Source organism: Hippichthys cyanospilos, chromosome 12 (genome assembly GCF_059441005.1).
Source record: "Hippichthys cyanospilos isolate Australia breed blue-spotted pipefish chromosome 12, RoL_Hcya_1.0, whole genome shotgun sequence".
NCBI classification, from domain to species: domain Eukaryota; kingdom Metazoa; phylum Chordata; class Actinopteri; order Syngnathiformes; family Syngnathidae; genus Hippichthys; species Hippichthys cyanospilos.
Window position 1 is genome coordinate 13,705,897 of NC_142380.1, and position 13,802 is coordinate 13,719,698.

General features: G+C 38.8%; 2 protein-coding genes and 1 long non-coding RNA gene across 6 annotated transcripts; 1 reads left to right on the forward strand and 2 right to left on the reverse strand.

The window, feature by feature from the left end:
• Positions 1-508: 508 nt before the first annotated feature.
• Positions 509-10,167, reverse strand: pgap6 (post-glycosylphosphatidylinositol attachment to proteins 6). The gene is made up of 13 exons (XM_088428887.1): positions 9,997-10,167; positions 9,495-9,678; positions 9,212-9,410; positions 8,843-8,970; positions 8,499-8,761; positions 6,439-6,767; positions 6,265-6,361; positions 5,407-5,521; positions 4,900-5,042; positions 3,686-3,864; positions 3,444-3,590; positions 3,233-3,349; positions 509-2,092 (listed from the first exon to the last, which is right to left on the reverse strand). Exons 1-13 carry the CDS (start codon positions 10,049-10,051, stop codon positions 1,763-1,765), a joined length of 2,286 nt encoding a protein of 761 aa, XP_088285013.1. The 5' UTR covers positions 10,052-10,167; the 3' UTR covers positions 509-1,762.
• A 75-nt stretch (positions 10,168-10,242) lies between these two features.
• LOC148414980 (uncharacterized) lies at positions 10,243-13,057 on the forward strand. Of its 4 annotated transcripts, none has more exons than XR_015867399.1 (3): positions 10,243-10,274; positions 11,232-11,423; positions 11,718-13,057. It is a non-coding gene; the product is annotated as an uncharacterized LOC148414980 (long non-coding RNA). The 4 variants fall into 4 exon arrangements; XR_015867397.1 differs by having other exon boundaries at positions 10,260-10,352; XR_015867398.1 differs by having other exon boundaries at positions 10,264-10,316.
• Positions 10,476-13,504, reverse strand: LOC148414981 (uncharacterized). The gene is made up of 3 exons (XM_088428890.1): positions 12,996-13,504; positions 11,674-11,858; positions 10,476-11,445 (listed from the first exon to the last, which is right to left on the reverse strand). Exons 1-3 carry the CDS (start codon positions 13,191-13,193, stop codon positions 11,046-11,048), a joined length of 783 nt encoding a protein of 260 aa, XP_088285016.1. The 5' UTR covers positions 13,194-13,504; the 3' UTR covers positions 10,476-11,045.
• Between the last annotated feature and the right edge of the window lie 298 nt (positions 13,505-13,802).

Consider the following 13,802-nt stretch of genomic DNA (forward strand, 5'->3'; position numbering starts at 1 on the left):
ACATCCTTTTTTTTTCCCTATTGCTTCATACTGGTTGCGCCCAAGTTTCAAGGTTGCCGAGGTTGCTGCCATTTGTATGCACTTTCTATACACTAGCCTTTGAAAAGCATTTAATTTTGCTAAATGTTTTGGACGAATGTAAGGCTTCTGTGATGTGCCATTTAGTGTAGCAGAGCCCTTCAAAATTGAGCCCAGAAAAAGGGGGCTTTGTAAACCGCCTACGTCATGAATAAACTGTCCCATGAGTTATATTTAGCAATCAGCTTTACTGGATCTGATGGAAGTATCAATTTTACTAATGGACAGCACGCGTGTACACACATCGGCCGAGTGGATTTCAACACTTTATACATTTTCCGCATTTCTGAGGATTATGATAATCTGTTTCGCTCCACTTGCCTTTTAGTCAGTCACATATGAATGGGCATGCTATCAATACAAGAAACACTCAATTACCCGAGGCAGTTTTTTTTGTCTGTTTTTTTAAAAAAAAAAAAAAAAAAAGAGCCAAGATTGCACTAGCTTTATTTTTGTCATGTTTGAAACTCATATTGAAAATTCACGGTGTACAGAGAGGTAGAGGTTCGCTGATCTCTTTATGCGACGCTCTCTCCTAAACATGTACAGTACAATGAAAGGCAGCTCAAGACACATTTGAACAATTGAATATCAAAAAAATCAGTGTGGTGAAAACACAAAAGATAAGTGCATATTATTTTGCATATAATAAAACCTGGAATAATATCCAAGCAAAGAAACAAAAACACACATGAAAATTGAAAATTGGAAAAACAGGGCGGTACATGTATAGTATATGCAAGTACATTCAAGTTCCTATTTGAAAATAAGGGCAGTGGAACTCACATAAATCATAAAAGTGCTTTACAATAATTACAGCATCAAACACCTGAAACGTATCATTCACCTTATGTGAACATTGTGACATTGTGAAAATAAAAGTTGACTTCATTTATCCAGCCATCCATTTTCTGTTTCCTCACTCTTTGCAGGTGAGCTAGTCCATGATCTCGCGCGATTTTCAGCAAAGTTTATTCCATATCATTTTTGCACTATTTTAGCCAAGGGATGGTGTGATAGCTCAGTAGTCGTGCCATGTTGAACTTTGACGTGTTGTCACATCCTTCATTTTTTAGTAAGTTTTGACAAAATACTGCACTAGGATAGCCAGAAAATCTGTGAAATAGTGAGGTAAACCCCAAAATAAGTAAAATATGTTCACAAATGAAAACCCTGCCATAGAGCAAACCCGCAAAAACCGAACAGCCAAGTAGTGATGCCGAGTGCCGAGGAGACCCGTCCCAGCCGTCCTCATGTTAAAGGCGGACAACATCCCGGACTAATTGAGAGTCAGACAGGGCACATTTAGATACTGGAATTCATACCATCACTCCGCAGGAATATAACTCTTTAAAATGACTAAAAAATATATATATATTTGGAGCGTACAGTATTTTGACTACCAAATACAGCACGTAAAAGAGCTACACAAACATTCTGTACAAAACTCTGGGCAGGTTACCTGAATAAATCTTTTTGCTAAGCTGGTTCCATGGGATAAGGAGATGAATAAATATGCCATTTTTAAGAGGTATGCTATGTTTAACTTTTTTGAGGACAGAGTTTTGATTTAAAAAGGCTGTAGGCATTGTTGATGCAAGTGTGAGAAGGAAAACATTGCAGAAGCACACGCTCCAGTGTTTTGTGTACGTTTTACAGCAGTTTGACAGAAGAGGTTCGTCTGTCATGTGACAGTATGGCACTCATCTTTGCTGCTCTGGCATAGTGTATACCCACAAATACGAGGAGACCCCATGCCGTTCCAATCCGGTCGCCATCCCATGGTCCACTTGACGGCGGCCATGCTCTTTTCACGGGGCGGGAGCAGGAACAAAATGCAGGAGGCCACCAGGATGTGCCAAATTGAATGTGTGTAGTAGTAGTTCTTCTCCGTCTGGGCAAACGCGTACAAAGTGATTCCGACGAAAGCACAGAGCAATCCTGGGATGAGGTAGAACACCCATCTCTGCCAGGATGGGGGGTAACATTGGCCACGCTTAACTCCTCGCCGCACCTGTCAAAACAACATGGCGGACCGCGTTTCATTCAGACCAAGGACAATCAAGGACAGAATCATACAATTATCTGCGGCTATCCGTCAAAAACACATTTGAAAAGTATAGGTATACGGTAAAGCATTGGGTTTTCAATATGTCCAAAATTGACATATTTCCAATTTTCAATGGCAGTAAATGAGCAGGACTTTGGCTAAATTTGACACCTAAACCTCCCATTTGCAAGCATTTACAAGAGACGGCAGCGTGGCATGTTGCTTGCAATATCAGCTATTTTATTCACGATCGGCTGTAATGTCACAATATGCCAATGATGTCAGTGCTGCAAATGATGTTGCATGAATGTTTTATAGTTATATAGGAATCCTTGCAACAAGTTCCTTGACTGCAATATTTACTGCAAACTGTAATAAAATCAGAAGACAGTCATTTCAATCAGTAGTTGTCGTATTCATTCTTGTATGTCACAAGTTTTTTACACGACTGGCTAACTCATGAATGCTTTTTAGAAGGCACTTGTGCATCTCCGTTTCTTTGGGGCATGCATAAGATTGTTAAACCATGGCAAGAAATCTTTATTTTATAAACGTCGTACAATATTTTTGTTGATACTCTACAGTATTTATTTAAATAGACATGATCTGTTATCAGTCATTTTTAAACTCGCTGATTGGCTCCAAATATCCAGATCCCGTTAAGTCTAATATGTATGTATTTGTGTGTTGGTCCAGATGGCCTTTTGTAATTGTATTTGCCAACATTAGTTCATAAGGTGCTGCTTTTGAAAAAAGGATGACGTTTATTACTTTCTTTTGATCTAATTTGCCAATCGAAAAAATAATGGTTAGTTGCAGCCCTATGTCGAAACAAAACCCTACCTGTTGTTTATTTGAAACAACCAAATAGCCTTTTGTTAGTATATAAACCTGTAAAAATGATACTAGACTAGGTTCAAATCGTTTTTTAGAGCAGGCTGCAAAGCCATTTCCATTCATTTCAAAGCAAAGCGGCAATTTAATGTAGGAGTTTCTTGAGTTTCAAGCACGTTCAAGTAATGACAACATTATATGTCATGACACAAGTGCATCACAAATCTTTTCCTGCTGGAAATGAAAGTTTTACTTTTGCGCATCCCTTACCCAAACAGCCACCATAAATAACATGGCGGTGAGAATGGGGCCCAGCAGGTTCCACAGGCCTCTGCGGTCTAGCTGCAGTGACATGGCGATCAGCAGAGTCCCAATAAGAAACAGAGTCTACTTACACATAAACACAAAGGTGCAAATCATGATAAGTGGACAAGGAAAATATCTAGTAAAAAAACTGAGCGCGGACGCTCCATTATCTTACATGTTTGACGATGCTCCTGACGCGAGCCATGCACAAAAGCGTGACCCATATGGAACAAATAGACCCCAGGAAATCGCAGTACTGGAGGGTATTGTAGCTCATAATGCAAAACACGGCTTGCCCCGGCTGGTCACAAGCATGGTAGAACTGTTAAGTAGACACACACACACACACACACACACAAATAAATGCTGAAATTGTGCCCAAAGTTCCTTTTCAACTACTTTGCGCTTGAATGTCACCGTAGAGAAGAACATTGTGAAGAAGTAAACGGACGCCTCCGTAACGTAGAGGCGTTTACTGGCCAACACAATTGCAGGCAGGAAGCTGAGGTTACTGAGCGTGAGCAGCAGAGCGGCGAATACTTGATGGGAGAATGCCACAGCTTTGGAGTTGTCGGTGCAGCCCCAACCCCTCATGCCTGAAAACACATACATGTTACTATTAGTCAATTATTAACATTATGCGATTGATACATGTTTTATTTATTTGTCCAGTTCTATATATACAATATCTTTCAATAAACTCCCCAAAATTCATCTGTACTCCAAAAAACACCAAACAGATTTATTACACAGTAGAAGTGCAATGATTAATTGACCAATTGAACTATTTTAGACACCTACATTTTCCGAATTTTAACCTCTCTACGGTAAATATGAATCAAATAATAATATATTATCAAAATAAAAAAACATACTGTGGTGAATCAAAGTTTGCAAACATTTACTTATATTTTGGAAAACAGTGATCAACAACTGCCTCTTTTCTGAATCAAAAATGTGTTTTTGTATTGTCAATATGAAGAAAATGCTATTTTTTAACAAAGGGATGGAAATTAAAAGAACAAAGTAATCTATTCAAAATGCAGTACTACATGAATGCTTTGATTTTAGGTTAGGTTAGAATTATGCTAAAACAAATGCAAATCAACCTGGAGTTTTTTATACTTTACAAAATTCCCCCAAACGAATGTTGTGTGAACACAAGTGAGATTACAACAGTAACGCAAACTACAACTTTGTGATGTTATCAAGTTGGACTTTTCAAGTTTTATGAAACAAGGATTATGTAAACACACAGTTTGTACTTCTGAAGCGCAGCTTTTGGACTAAATATATAGATACAAACAATAAAAAAAAAAATGACCTGCCAGAAAAACACTCGTTTCTTTTTTTTCTAAAATTGGCATTTGATGGGTCATTCCAGAATTGAAAAACATTTGGGTTTCAAAATTCCTGAAAAGTAAACATTAATCTTAAGAAAATGGAGGAGCATTTTTATAATTATTTTCAAGCGCTCGTTTTTTTTTTTTTTTTCCAGCTTTGGTCTCAGGACATACCTAAATGTAAATGTACTCAGAAACTGCATGTTATATGGATGTATAAGGATGTACAATTCTTGAATGACCCTTACAGTCTGAAATTTCTGGTAATTGTGTGTTTTTACTTCATACCAGATTTGCACACACAGGCACAATATTGATAGGAGGAGGAAGTGAGGAGTCTACATTCCCCAAATTGGCCACAGCCCTCGATGCAGGCATTGATGAAAACATCTGGAACCACGGACACAACAGACACACCTCCGCAGTCATTGCTGCAGACACAAAAAATTCATGTTAATAAAAGCATTGTGAAATAGCTGGAATAATATATATATATATATATATATATATATATATATATATATATATATATATATATATATATATATACACACACATACATACATACATACACCAATCACACTAATCATTATATATATACATACATACATACATACATACATACATACACCAATCACACTAATCATTATATACACTTTTGTTAAAGTCTGTTCTTGAAAACCAGTGGCTGCCGCCAAGGCGATGAAGAATACTTGTGCCAATTTTTTAGTTTTCGGCAAAAATGTTTTAGTGAAATTTTAGAAAGGTTTTACTTCCAATGAAATTGCTTAGTACCTTTTGCATATGAGTTGCAGAGAAAGGTACCATGTTCCTGAACGGGGAAAAGGCAGCCGGAGGACCGCTTCGGGAAAGCTGGCGTTCACATTCACGTTATACCCTTCAAAAAAATCTTTAGAAAACACACAACGTAGAAATAAAATCACACAATCAATCCGTATCCCATTCACTTATTTGGAGGGCTAAATACCTCCCATATAAGCTTGTTCTCGGGCGCAATTTAAAACTGTACAGTTTAAGTACCAGTTTTTTCCGCACTATAAGGCGCACCGGATTATAAGTCACAAGGAATCAAAGCTACATGGAATTAAAGCTACAGTGGTGGCTAGGGCAGTATTTGCATTCATTATGTATTTACTAGATGGAGTTGCACTCAAAGGAATGTCAATTCAAGCTTATAGGTCGCTCAAACTCTATTAATAAAATATAAGCATTCTCACAGCTCTGTTCACTCCAAAAAAGAATAAGCAAGCTTCATTTTTTTCCAGAAGTAATGTCAGTGAGGTGGTGTTTTCACGACCTAAATTTAAGGCTTTTTGGGTGCCCATGGAATCAAAGCTACAGTGGTGGCTGGGGCCGCATTAGCTTTCTGTTTGTATCCACTAGATGGGGCTGCGTTCAAGGGCATGTCTACTCTATGATCAGAGAAGTCTGCAATTAATGCAGTCAGCACATGATATGATCCATACAAACGGTGCACTGTATTACAAGGCGCACCTTCACCTTGTTTTTTTTTTTAAAATAAGGCTTTTAGGTGTGCCTCATAGTGCGGAAAATACGGTAGCAGAAATGGAATATCCTTCACACCATAAAAGCCAAAAACATCAGAAACATGCATTTGATAGATTGTGTTACCTGTGCTGCATTGTGGGGAGTTGCTGAGGCTGAGGACTGGTGTTTGAGGACCGAAGCAGGCCACCACAGTGCTACTGTTCCCCAGTGTTGCATTTTTCTTGCAAAGCAAAGCAAAAATTCACTTATGCACAAGTAATATTCCAATTGTAGTGTATGCAGTGTGTTGACACTTACAGTATTGAGTGTGAGGTTTAGGTTGAGTGTCCCACCGGTGACTTGCGCAGGCAGAGGGTAGGTAAGGAGTGTGGGGTGGGTCGTTGTAACATTGATATGGGGCTCGTGGACTGGAGGGAATCGCATGGCGAAAATATTGAACTCCTCTTGGAACACTGGGATGCTCCATACACACTCAGAAGGCAGTAAAGTCAGTGGTCCGGACTGCTGGGTCAAGGCAAGGGGCTCTCCTTCCACAAAGCTTTCATTTCCTGAGGAGTAGTTACTGGTGCTACTTTGACGGGAGTGAGCTTTGGCTGGAAGACCTTCGCTTGTTGGCTTGCATTGCACTGAAAGACAGCAGTCAAAAATTTAGGTTGGACTTGGCTCTCTTTTCACCAATTGTACATTTTGATTTTGTTTAGTCCAAATGAATTTATGACTAACTTCATGCAAAATACAAAGACTAGTTGCAAAATAACTGATAATTAGAATATTCATAGTACTGGTCAATAGATTGGACACACCTCAAATTTCCAAAGTAGGTCCAGAAATTCAAGTTATTACCTCTTGAAAATGCGTAACTGTGAAGTGAATGTCATTCCATGTCAGAAAGCATCATGTACATCATAAAACTGGCTGAGAAAAAAGTGCATACTTTGAAGAATTTAAAACATTTTTGTTTGAATTTAACATTTTTAGTATAAGTAAATAAAAGCTTAGGGTGATTACTTCTCTGGATGACTTCATACTAAAAACCTAACAATTCCAAAAGTGTTTTGTTTTTTTTGTTTGTTTGCTCCTGAACCTCTCTGCACGGTTTGCAGACCTGCAATAGGTCAGCTTTCTTTTTAAACATTTCTATTGCCAAAAAGGCACAAAATAAATGCTATAGCAATGTTTTTTGGGCCCACACTAGGCACTCTAATATGGCAAAACACCTTCGGACGTCACGTGACTGATCCCCACATGCATTTGTTTACGCAGCAGGTATATTGGTCAAGGCGTAACGGCGGAAGGTAAAGAATAAAAACAAACAGCAGTGATTAAACAACATTCCGTTCCTTCTAGTGACTTCAGATCTCACTTGGATGAAAAGGACATAAGAGATAAGCTGAACAGGTTGGATATTGTAGATCCCTATCAAGCGCCAGATATTGAGTTATCTGATAGGTTTCCTCCTCATTACACTGGTGAGTCCTTGCGATCATATGAACGCTTGGATGTAAGGTTACAAGACTACGTTAAGCGCTGTGAGGACTTAAGACATGCATGGCATGAATTTTGAGACGAATAAAGGAGTACCTCTGAGGGAAAAGGAAAGAAATTCAGAGGGTAAGGAAGATGTGAACACAGTTGCATGTATCAGCAACTCGATTTCTTTTTTTTTTTTTTTTTTTTAAATGCTGGAGCGGGCGCAGTATAGTCCTTATTTTAAAATTAAGGGTGAATGAATTGGAAAATGAAGCAACTTATTGCTAAATTGTGTTATAGTGACCACTTTGCAAGACCTACAGATGGCACAGCACTGTCAAGTCTTTTTTTTTCCTCTATCCAAAACTCTATTGCACTGGATCGGGGGTACTTAGTTGAAAAAAAATTTCACAGGGGGTAAGTCATGGAAGAAACATTGAGAAACACTACTGTATGTATCTGGCAGGATCAACCAATTAGTCTTCAGTGCCAGGGCTGGCTGGCGGGTGGGCAGCAGTGGCCAGTGGAGACTTGCTCACAGCCCCTGCCACAGTAGCTACTACAAAAGTTGAAATAAACCCCACTTTTTTACCGGATAGGTATTGTAAAACATGAACACAATGTTTTCTTGAAATCAACAGTTATATGACAAGACAAGAGACATTTCTGGTCTTTCAACTCTGTGCTTCCTTTGCTACTTTAATGTTGTGTGCTGAATCCAGTGTTTGGTTACACAATGCTGTGCTTGATGACATTACACAACTGTCACCATCTTACTGACACACCAAGTAGTAGAAACACAAGTCAAACAAGAGTTTGGTTCCAAACCACATTGTGGTAATTTACCTCTTGGCGAACATGACATTTGGTGTGTTTGTGTACATTACCTTTGTAATCCGATAGAATGCTGAAAGTCGCTGTTTGACTGTCACGGGTTTGCACGTTAACACGCAACCAGGTGTCCCAAGGCGGAGCGGCGAGAAAAGCAGAGCATTTCTTTCCAGAGCATTTTAAACGCAGTGGAACATGCTGGACAGTACGTGAGCCAATGCTGAGGTCCAGAGAACAGTCTCCACTTTCTCCACCCTCTGCTAATGTACAATCATCCAAAGTCAGGGAAAGGGACGAGGAAAACTGTGGAACATACAACCTAACCACAGAAACGTACAACACATTAATTGTAGGAATCCAGAGTGAAATGGTTAAACATCATTGCACATTGGCGTCATACTTAAAACGGGCGGGTTTGTTTGGGGCAGCCTTCTGTGTTTGCTTGATTCCCTTCTCTAAAATTGGTGTGTCAACTGCCCTCCAGATGGAAATGTTAAGCCCGAAAAGGTAGGAACACGAGGGAAAGCCCTGAAGAAATAAAAAAATGTGGGAACTCATTGCAACATATGCAGTCTTATAACTTGCTCTGGTGGAACAGGTTTTACTCAATAAGAATAACACCCTGAAAACACAGATTAGTATGAGGTGGAGTTGCACAATACATGCATATCAGTATGAGGTGGAGTTGCACATTACTATGGTAACCAATAATTACTTTTGGAAAGGAAAGCAATGTTGTGGCCAGTGACAAATAGTTTTAGGCAAATACCTTTTGCACAATGCGCCCATCATCTTCAGGCAAGTGGGTGGCAACAAACCAGTCACCGGGTGCAGGGTAATCCAGGCTAAGGTATTTTGGGGATGAGTTCACTGAGAGGAAAAAGGGGGGAGCAGCCTTCCACATCGTCAATTTTGGAAACTCCGTACCAATTGGGTTTATGACTGGAGGTGCACCCTGCCGAATATAACTGGAAAAACCAAGAAGTGAGAAAAGCTATGTGATTGCTGCAGGCAATGAAGGAAGTGGAGAGAATAATACGAATGAAAATTACATGGTGACATTGCGCTCGGGGCATTGAAAGGTGTGGTCCTTTCTGATAGTGAAGATGAAATGGGCGACGGCTGTCTCCTCAGGTATTTGAAACCTTTGCAACCCGACGTTGCCGTACCAACTGTACTTGGACAACACCTGGAACGGCTTGGACCAACGCTCTAATACAAATGTCAAGTCCCCATCTGTCAGAGGCATTTGATATGTATTAACAACCACAATTTGTATACATTGTATTCATTAGACAAAATGATGCAACAGTTGAGTAATTATTATGTTCAAAGAATACAAACATCTCCGTGACATTACGGAATCAAACATCATAAAACAATCCCGGTCTTTAATATATATAAAAAGAGAATATATAAAAACATTTCGTAAAACAAATATTAAAATTGTCAACATTTGGAATTGAACTCAGTCCGCGCGCTGGTTGTATGCACTTGTTCCGTGGACCTTAGCCAAGGGGCTAACTCGCACCCCCTCAATTGTGTCGCACTTACCGTTTCCAGGTGCAGCCTTTGCAAGGCCAAATAAGAGGAGAAAATAAAGTGCCATGATTCCGTAGCGAAAGTCTGAATCTTTACATCGTGACTTGTTTAGCCGCAACGTCAGGCTTAAACGTCGAAAGACGCGCTTCACTTCGAGCTTCACTTCCTGGTTTCCACACTAAATACGTGACGTCGTCTCCGCGTAATTTGGACAGCATGACATCACAGGTCAAAGTTTACGCTTTACTGTTTATCAATCCAAAGTGTCTTTCCAAAGCGATCGCAACAAAGTAAGCGGTAAAGGGCTTAATAAAAGGTTCTAAACATACAAGGTAAAGGTCTTGAATAAAAGGATCTAAACATACAAGGTAACGGGCTTCAATTAAAGGATCTAAGCATACAGTGAATGAATGGATATAAAATACAGTTTAGATATTACCGTATAGCTAAAATCAAAAACGTGGGAATGAGTCCAATAAAGCCAGTTGTTGGGTTGTAGTGTTTATTTTAAATGTGTATGGTTGTAATTATTACACCCATACAAATGTAAAATAATCAGACAATGTGTAAATAATGTAAAAATAACATAAGACTCAAACTGCCATTATTTCCGAAGACAACTGTAAGGGAATTATCGAATTATTTATTGACAGATCAACTATGAAGTCATTATCGTGCATATGTGGACGTGGATCGTTTGTACATGTGCAGAGCTGTAGACTGATTTTAAAATCACTGTCCTTGTTATCCAATGGCGTTTGCGAGACACTGTCCTAATTTAAACACAATACCCTTTTGTGTTAAGCACTAGAATACTAACACTAGGTTTATCTATGTTTCCTACAAATTTAACTTAATCATACTGTACAATAGAAACAAAATATAATGATTTAATATTCACAATTAAATATTCTCTATTCTCTTTAAAAAAGAGATCAAGAAAAACCAGACTGTATTTTTATGTATCCTGATACAAAGCAGAATATGTTGCATTTTTCAAGGTTTCTCAGGAAAAATAGCTTCTCATGAGGGATATGCATTCAAGTTGCTCTAATTGCAGGTCATAAAAATGTCACATCATCCTTTGACTCTATCCAGCGCCACTGAGCATCATAGGCAAACAAAACTGCAGCCATTTCCTCAACCTCTTCTTTTAGGCTGTCAAGAGTTTGTTGCTTTGTCTCTTTGTCATTCAGATCAAAGTTGTTGGATTGAGTTTCTCTGATCTGGTCTGTATCCACTTTTAGGTTCTCTGCCGAATGAGCTTCTGAGTGCTGGGGTTGTGACTCTTGGATTTCGGTCTGAGTCAAACAGTTTTTGGACGGACTGGACTCCAGGCTTGGCGTTACGCCACAGTTCCTCTGATGTGAATGGTCACTGTCTGCGTACGTTGGATCATCTGGTGATTCTCGACTAAAGATATCAGGCAAATCCTCGGGGTATGTTGAGCTCGCAATTTCCCTGTGAGGAAATTAGGAGTATAGAATATTCAGTGCAGGATGAGTTGTTGTGCTTTCAATATCAGTACCATAAAACTCCTATTTTAAAAGAAAATTAAATCGCCAGTGTGCCTTATGTAATCTATAGTCATATATTTTACTGTGGAAATTGTAACATATATTGACACAGACATTTTAAATGTAAAAGAAATGATATATTTATCTACACGTATGTCCCTAAACACTGCACCTGCATGGAGATAGTGAGTGTGCATGCTCCTCCACTGTCACCAGGCTGCTGAGGCTTCCTGTCAGGCTGCTGTCATAACTGGCTGAGGTGCTACGCTCCATCATGAGCCAACGCATGGACTCTATACCCTCGTGCACGGAAACCAGCCGGCGGAGAATTCTGACATCTGCTGAGCGCATCCACCTCTGAATAGACAATAATGACTGTAGTGAAATTATTGTAGCAGTTTAAAAAGGAACATGTACATTGTTTAATGCAGGGGTGTCAAAACTCATTTTTATCATGGGCCACATTGAAGTTAGAGTTTCTATCAGAGGGCCAGAATGACTGTGAATTCAAATCAATTTTAAGTGTTCTTCACACGCTTACCTAGTTTTGAAATCAGACGCCGGCAAAAACTGTTCAAAAGAGAGTTTAGGAATAAGTTTTTCCCCCAACATTTTTAAACTTAAAGACAACTTGCAAGTTTGATATTTTAATCAGAAAGTTGAAGTCAAATCAGCTTTTTTTCAGGCCACATAAAATGAGGCTGCGTGTCGGATCTGGTCCCCGGGCCTTGAGTTTGACACCTGTGGTTGGATGAATTGACTTTTTTTTTTAGATTTGTCTTTCCAATAGGTTCCCCAAAAATATAGCAAAAAACTGATTAAACATAAATATGATTTCAAACTATACACTTACCCCTTGTACGGTACAAAATTGCACTGCAATTTCAGAGCATATACGTTCTCTACCAATGACTACTTACAGTAATTACAGTAGTTACTAGTTTCTGCACTTTCAAACAAAAATGTACATTATCTAAAAAGTCATTTTCTACTATTTGATTTCTATTCTTTACTTCATATCCTGAATAGAAAGGTACAGAATTTACAATGTAGTAAACAGTATAGCTAAAATGTACCACAGTGGTCCTTGTTTTATGACCATTTTGTTCGCTCAAAAATTATGAAACCAACAAAATAACACATTTGTACTGTGCATATTGTTATACAGATTGCACTCTCAACCTTGATACGGCATAGTTTGATAGTCAAGTCATCAATGCAGTATATACAGAAATGAAAAACAAGATATTCTAATGAAAAAACGTATCGAGGTTAATTAGCACGACTTCTTTAGCACGGCATACATTTCACAACATTGGTGGTTTGTCATGACATTTTTTACATCGAAACTAGTGCCTTGGTTCTATCTAAGTTGGAAAACTGCTGTATAACAATAACATTGTAATTTACAGCAAGTAGAAATGAGTTTGGTTAATTACAGTAATTTAAGCGTCATTTAATAAGGCATATGAACATAAATAATATCTTACTTACCATCTCTTGTTGAAGGTTGCTCAATTTGTTGGCAAAAGAATCATTGAAAAGGTTGTTTTGGTCTTCTGTCTCCCCGTTTGTTGAGTCTGCAGTATCCCTCATCCACAGCAGGAGACTTTCAGGTGTTTTCCGGCCAATTTTATTTTCCAGCTCCTTCAAATCAGCAAATGAAACACTAACAATACGCTCCTCTGTCATGATCCACTGATCAACAGACTTTTTACCTCCAGCTATTAACAAAATATGAATTAGGAACTATTAGAGCTACCAGCCCAGCAATTAGTTCTTCAGCAGAATGCTACATCAACCCCGGAAAATGCTCAAATAAAGACATGAAACGACTGGGAAAGAAAAAATGGTGACAATGTCACCATGCATTGATGCCACAGAGGGTGCTGGGTTGTGGTGACAGCACGTTCTTTTGTGGTGGCTTAACAATGGCTGGAATTTAATTCTGCAGGTCACATTTAGAAGCTTCATGACTCCATCGCGGTAATGTATGGAGGCGAGCATGTGACCACAGACTGGCTCCCAGCAGTCAACAATATGGCATAGGGTAGCGACACAGTCTATTTATACAGTACGTGTGTGTGTGTATGTGTGTTTTTAGACGTTTGAGATGTTATCACAGAGATTAGCAACATATGCCTTGCAGGCCACATTCAACAAGTTTTGTACATTTTCTTGGCCAACTGAGCTGTTACATTATCAAACTGAAAACAATTAAATACACATTCAATTAATTCAATTATTAATTGTGAGGTACATGATCAAATTTAAAACTAATTAAATGGTTATTGAAAGGTT

Bases quoted from the DNA above. Each gene is read 5' to 3' on its own strand.
- LOC148414981 (XM_088428890.1), bottom strand. From the start codon at position 13,193: ATGACAGAGGAGCGTATTGTTAGTGTTTCATTTGCTGATTTGAAGGAG. The intron at 11,859-12,995 runs GTAAGTAAGATA...TTGTCTATTCAG, and splicing joins GCAACCTTCAACAAGAGATG to AGGTGGATGCGCTCAGCAGA. The intron at 11,446-11,673 runs GTGCAGTGTTTA...ATTTCCTCACAG, and splicing joins CACTCACTATCTCCATGCAG to GGAAATTGCGAGCTCAACAT.
- pgap6 (XM_088428887.1), bottom strand. From the start codon at position 10,051: ATGGCACTTTATTTTCTCCTCTTATTTGGCCTTGCAAAGGCTGCACCT. The intron at 8,971-9,211 runs GTATTTGCCTAA...TTATTTCTTCAG, and splicing joins ATGGGCGCATTGTGCAAAAG to GGCTTTCCCTCGTGTTCCTA. The intron at 6,768-8,498 runs GTAATGTACACA...GCTGTCTTTCAG, and splicing joins CATTCTATCGGATTACAAAG to TGCAATGCAAGCCAACAAGC.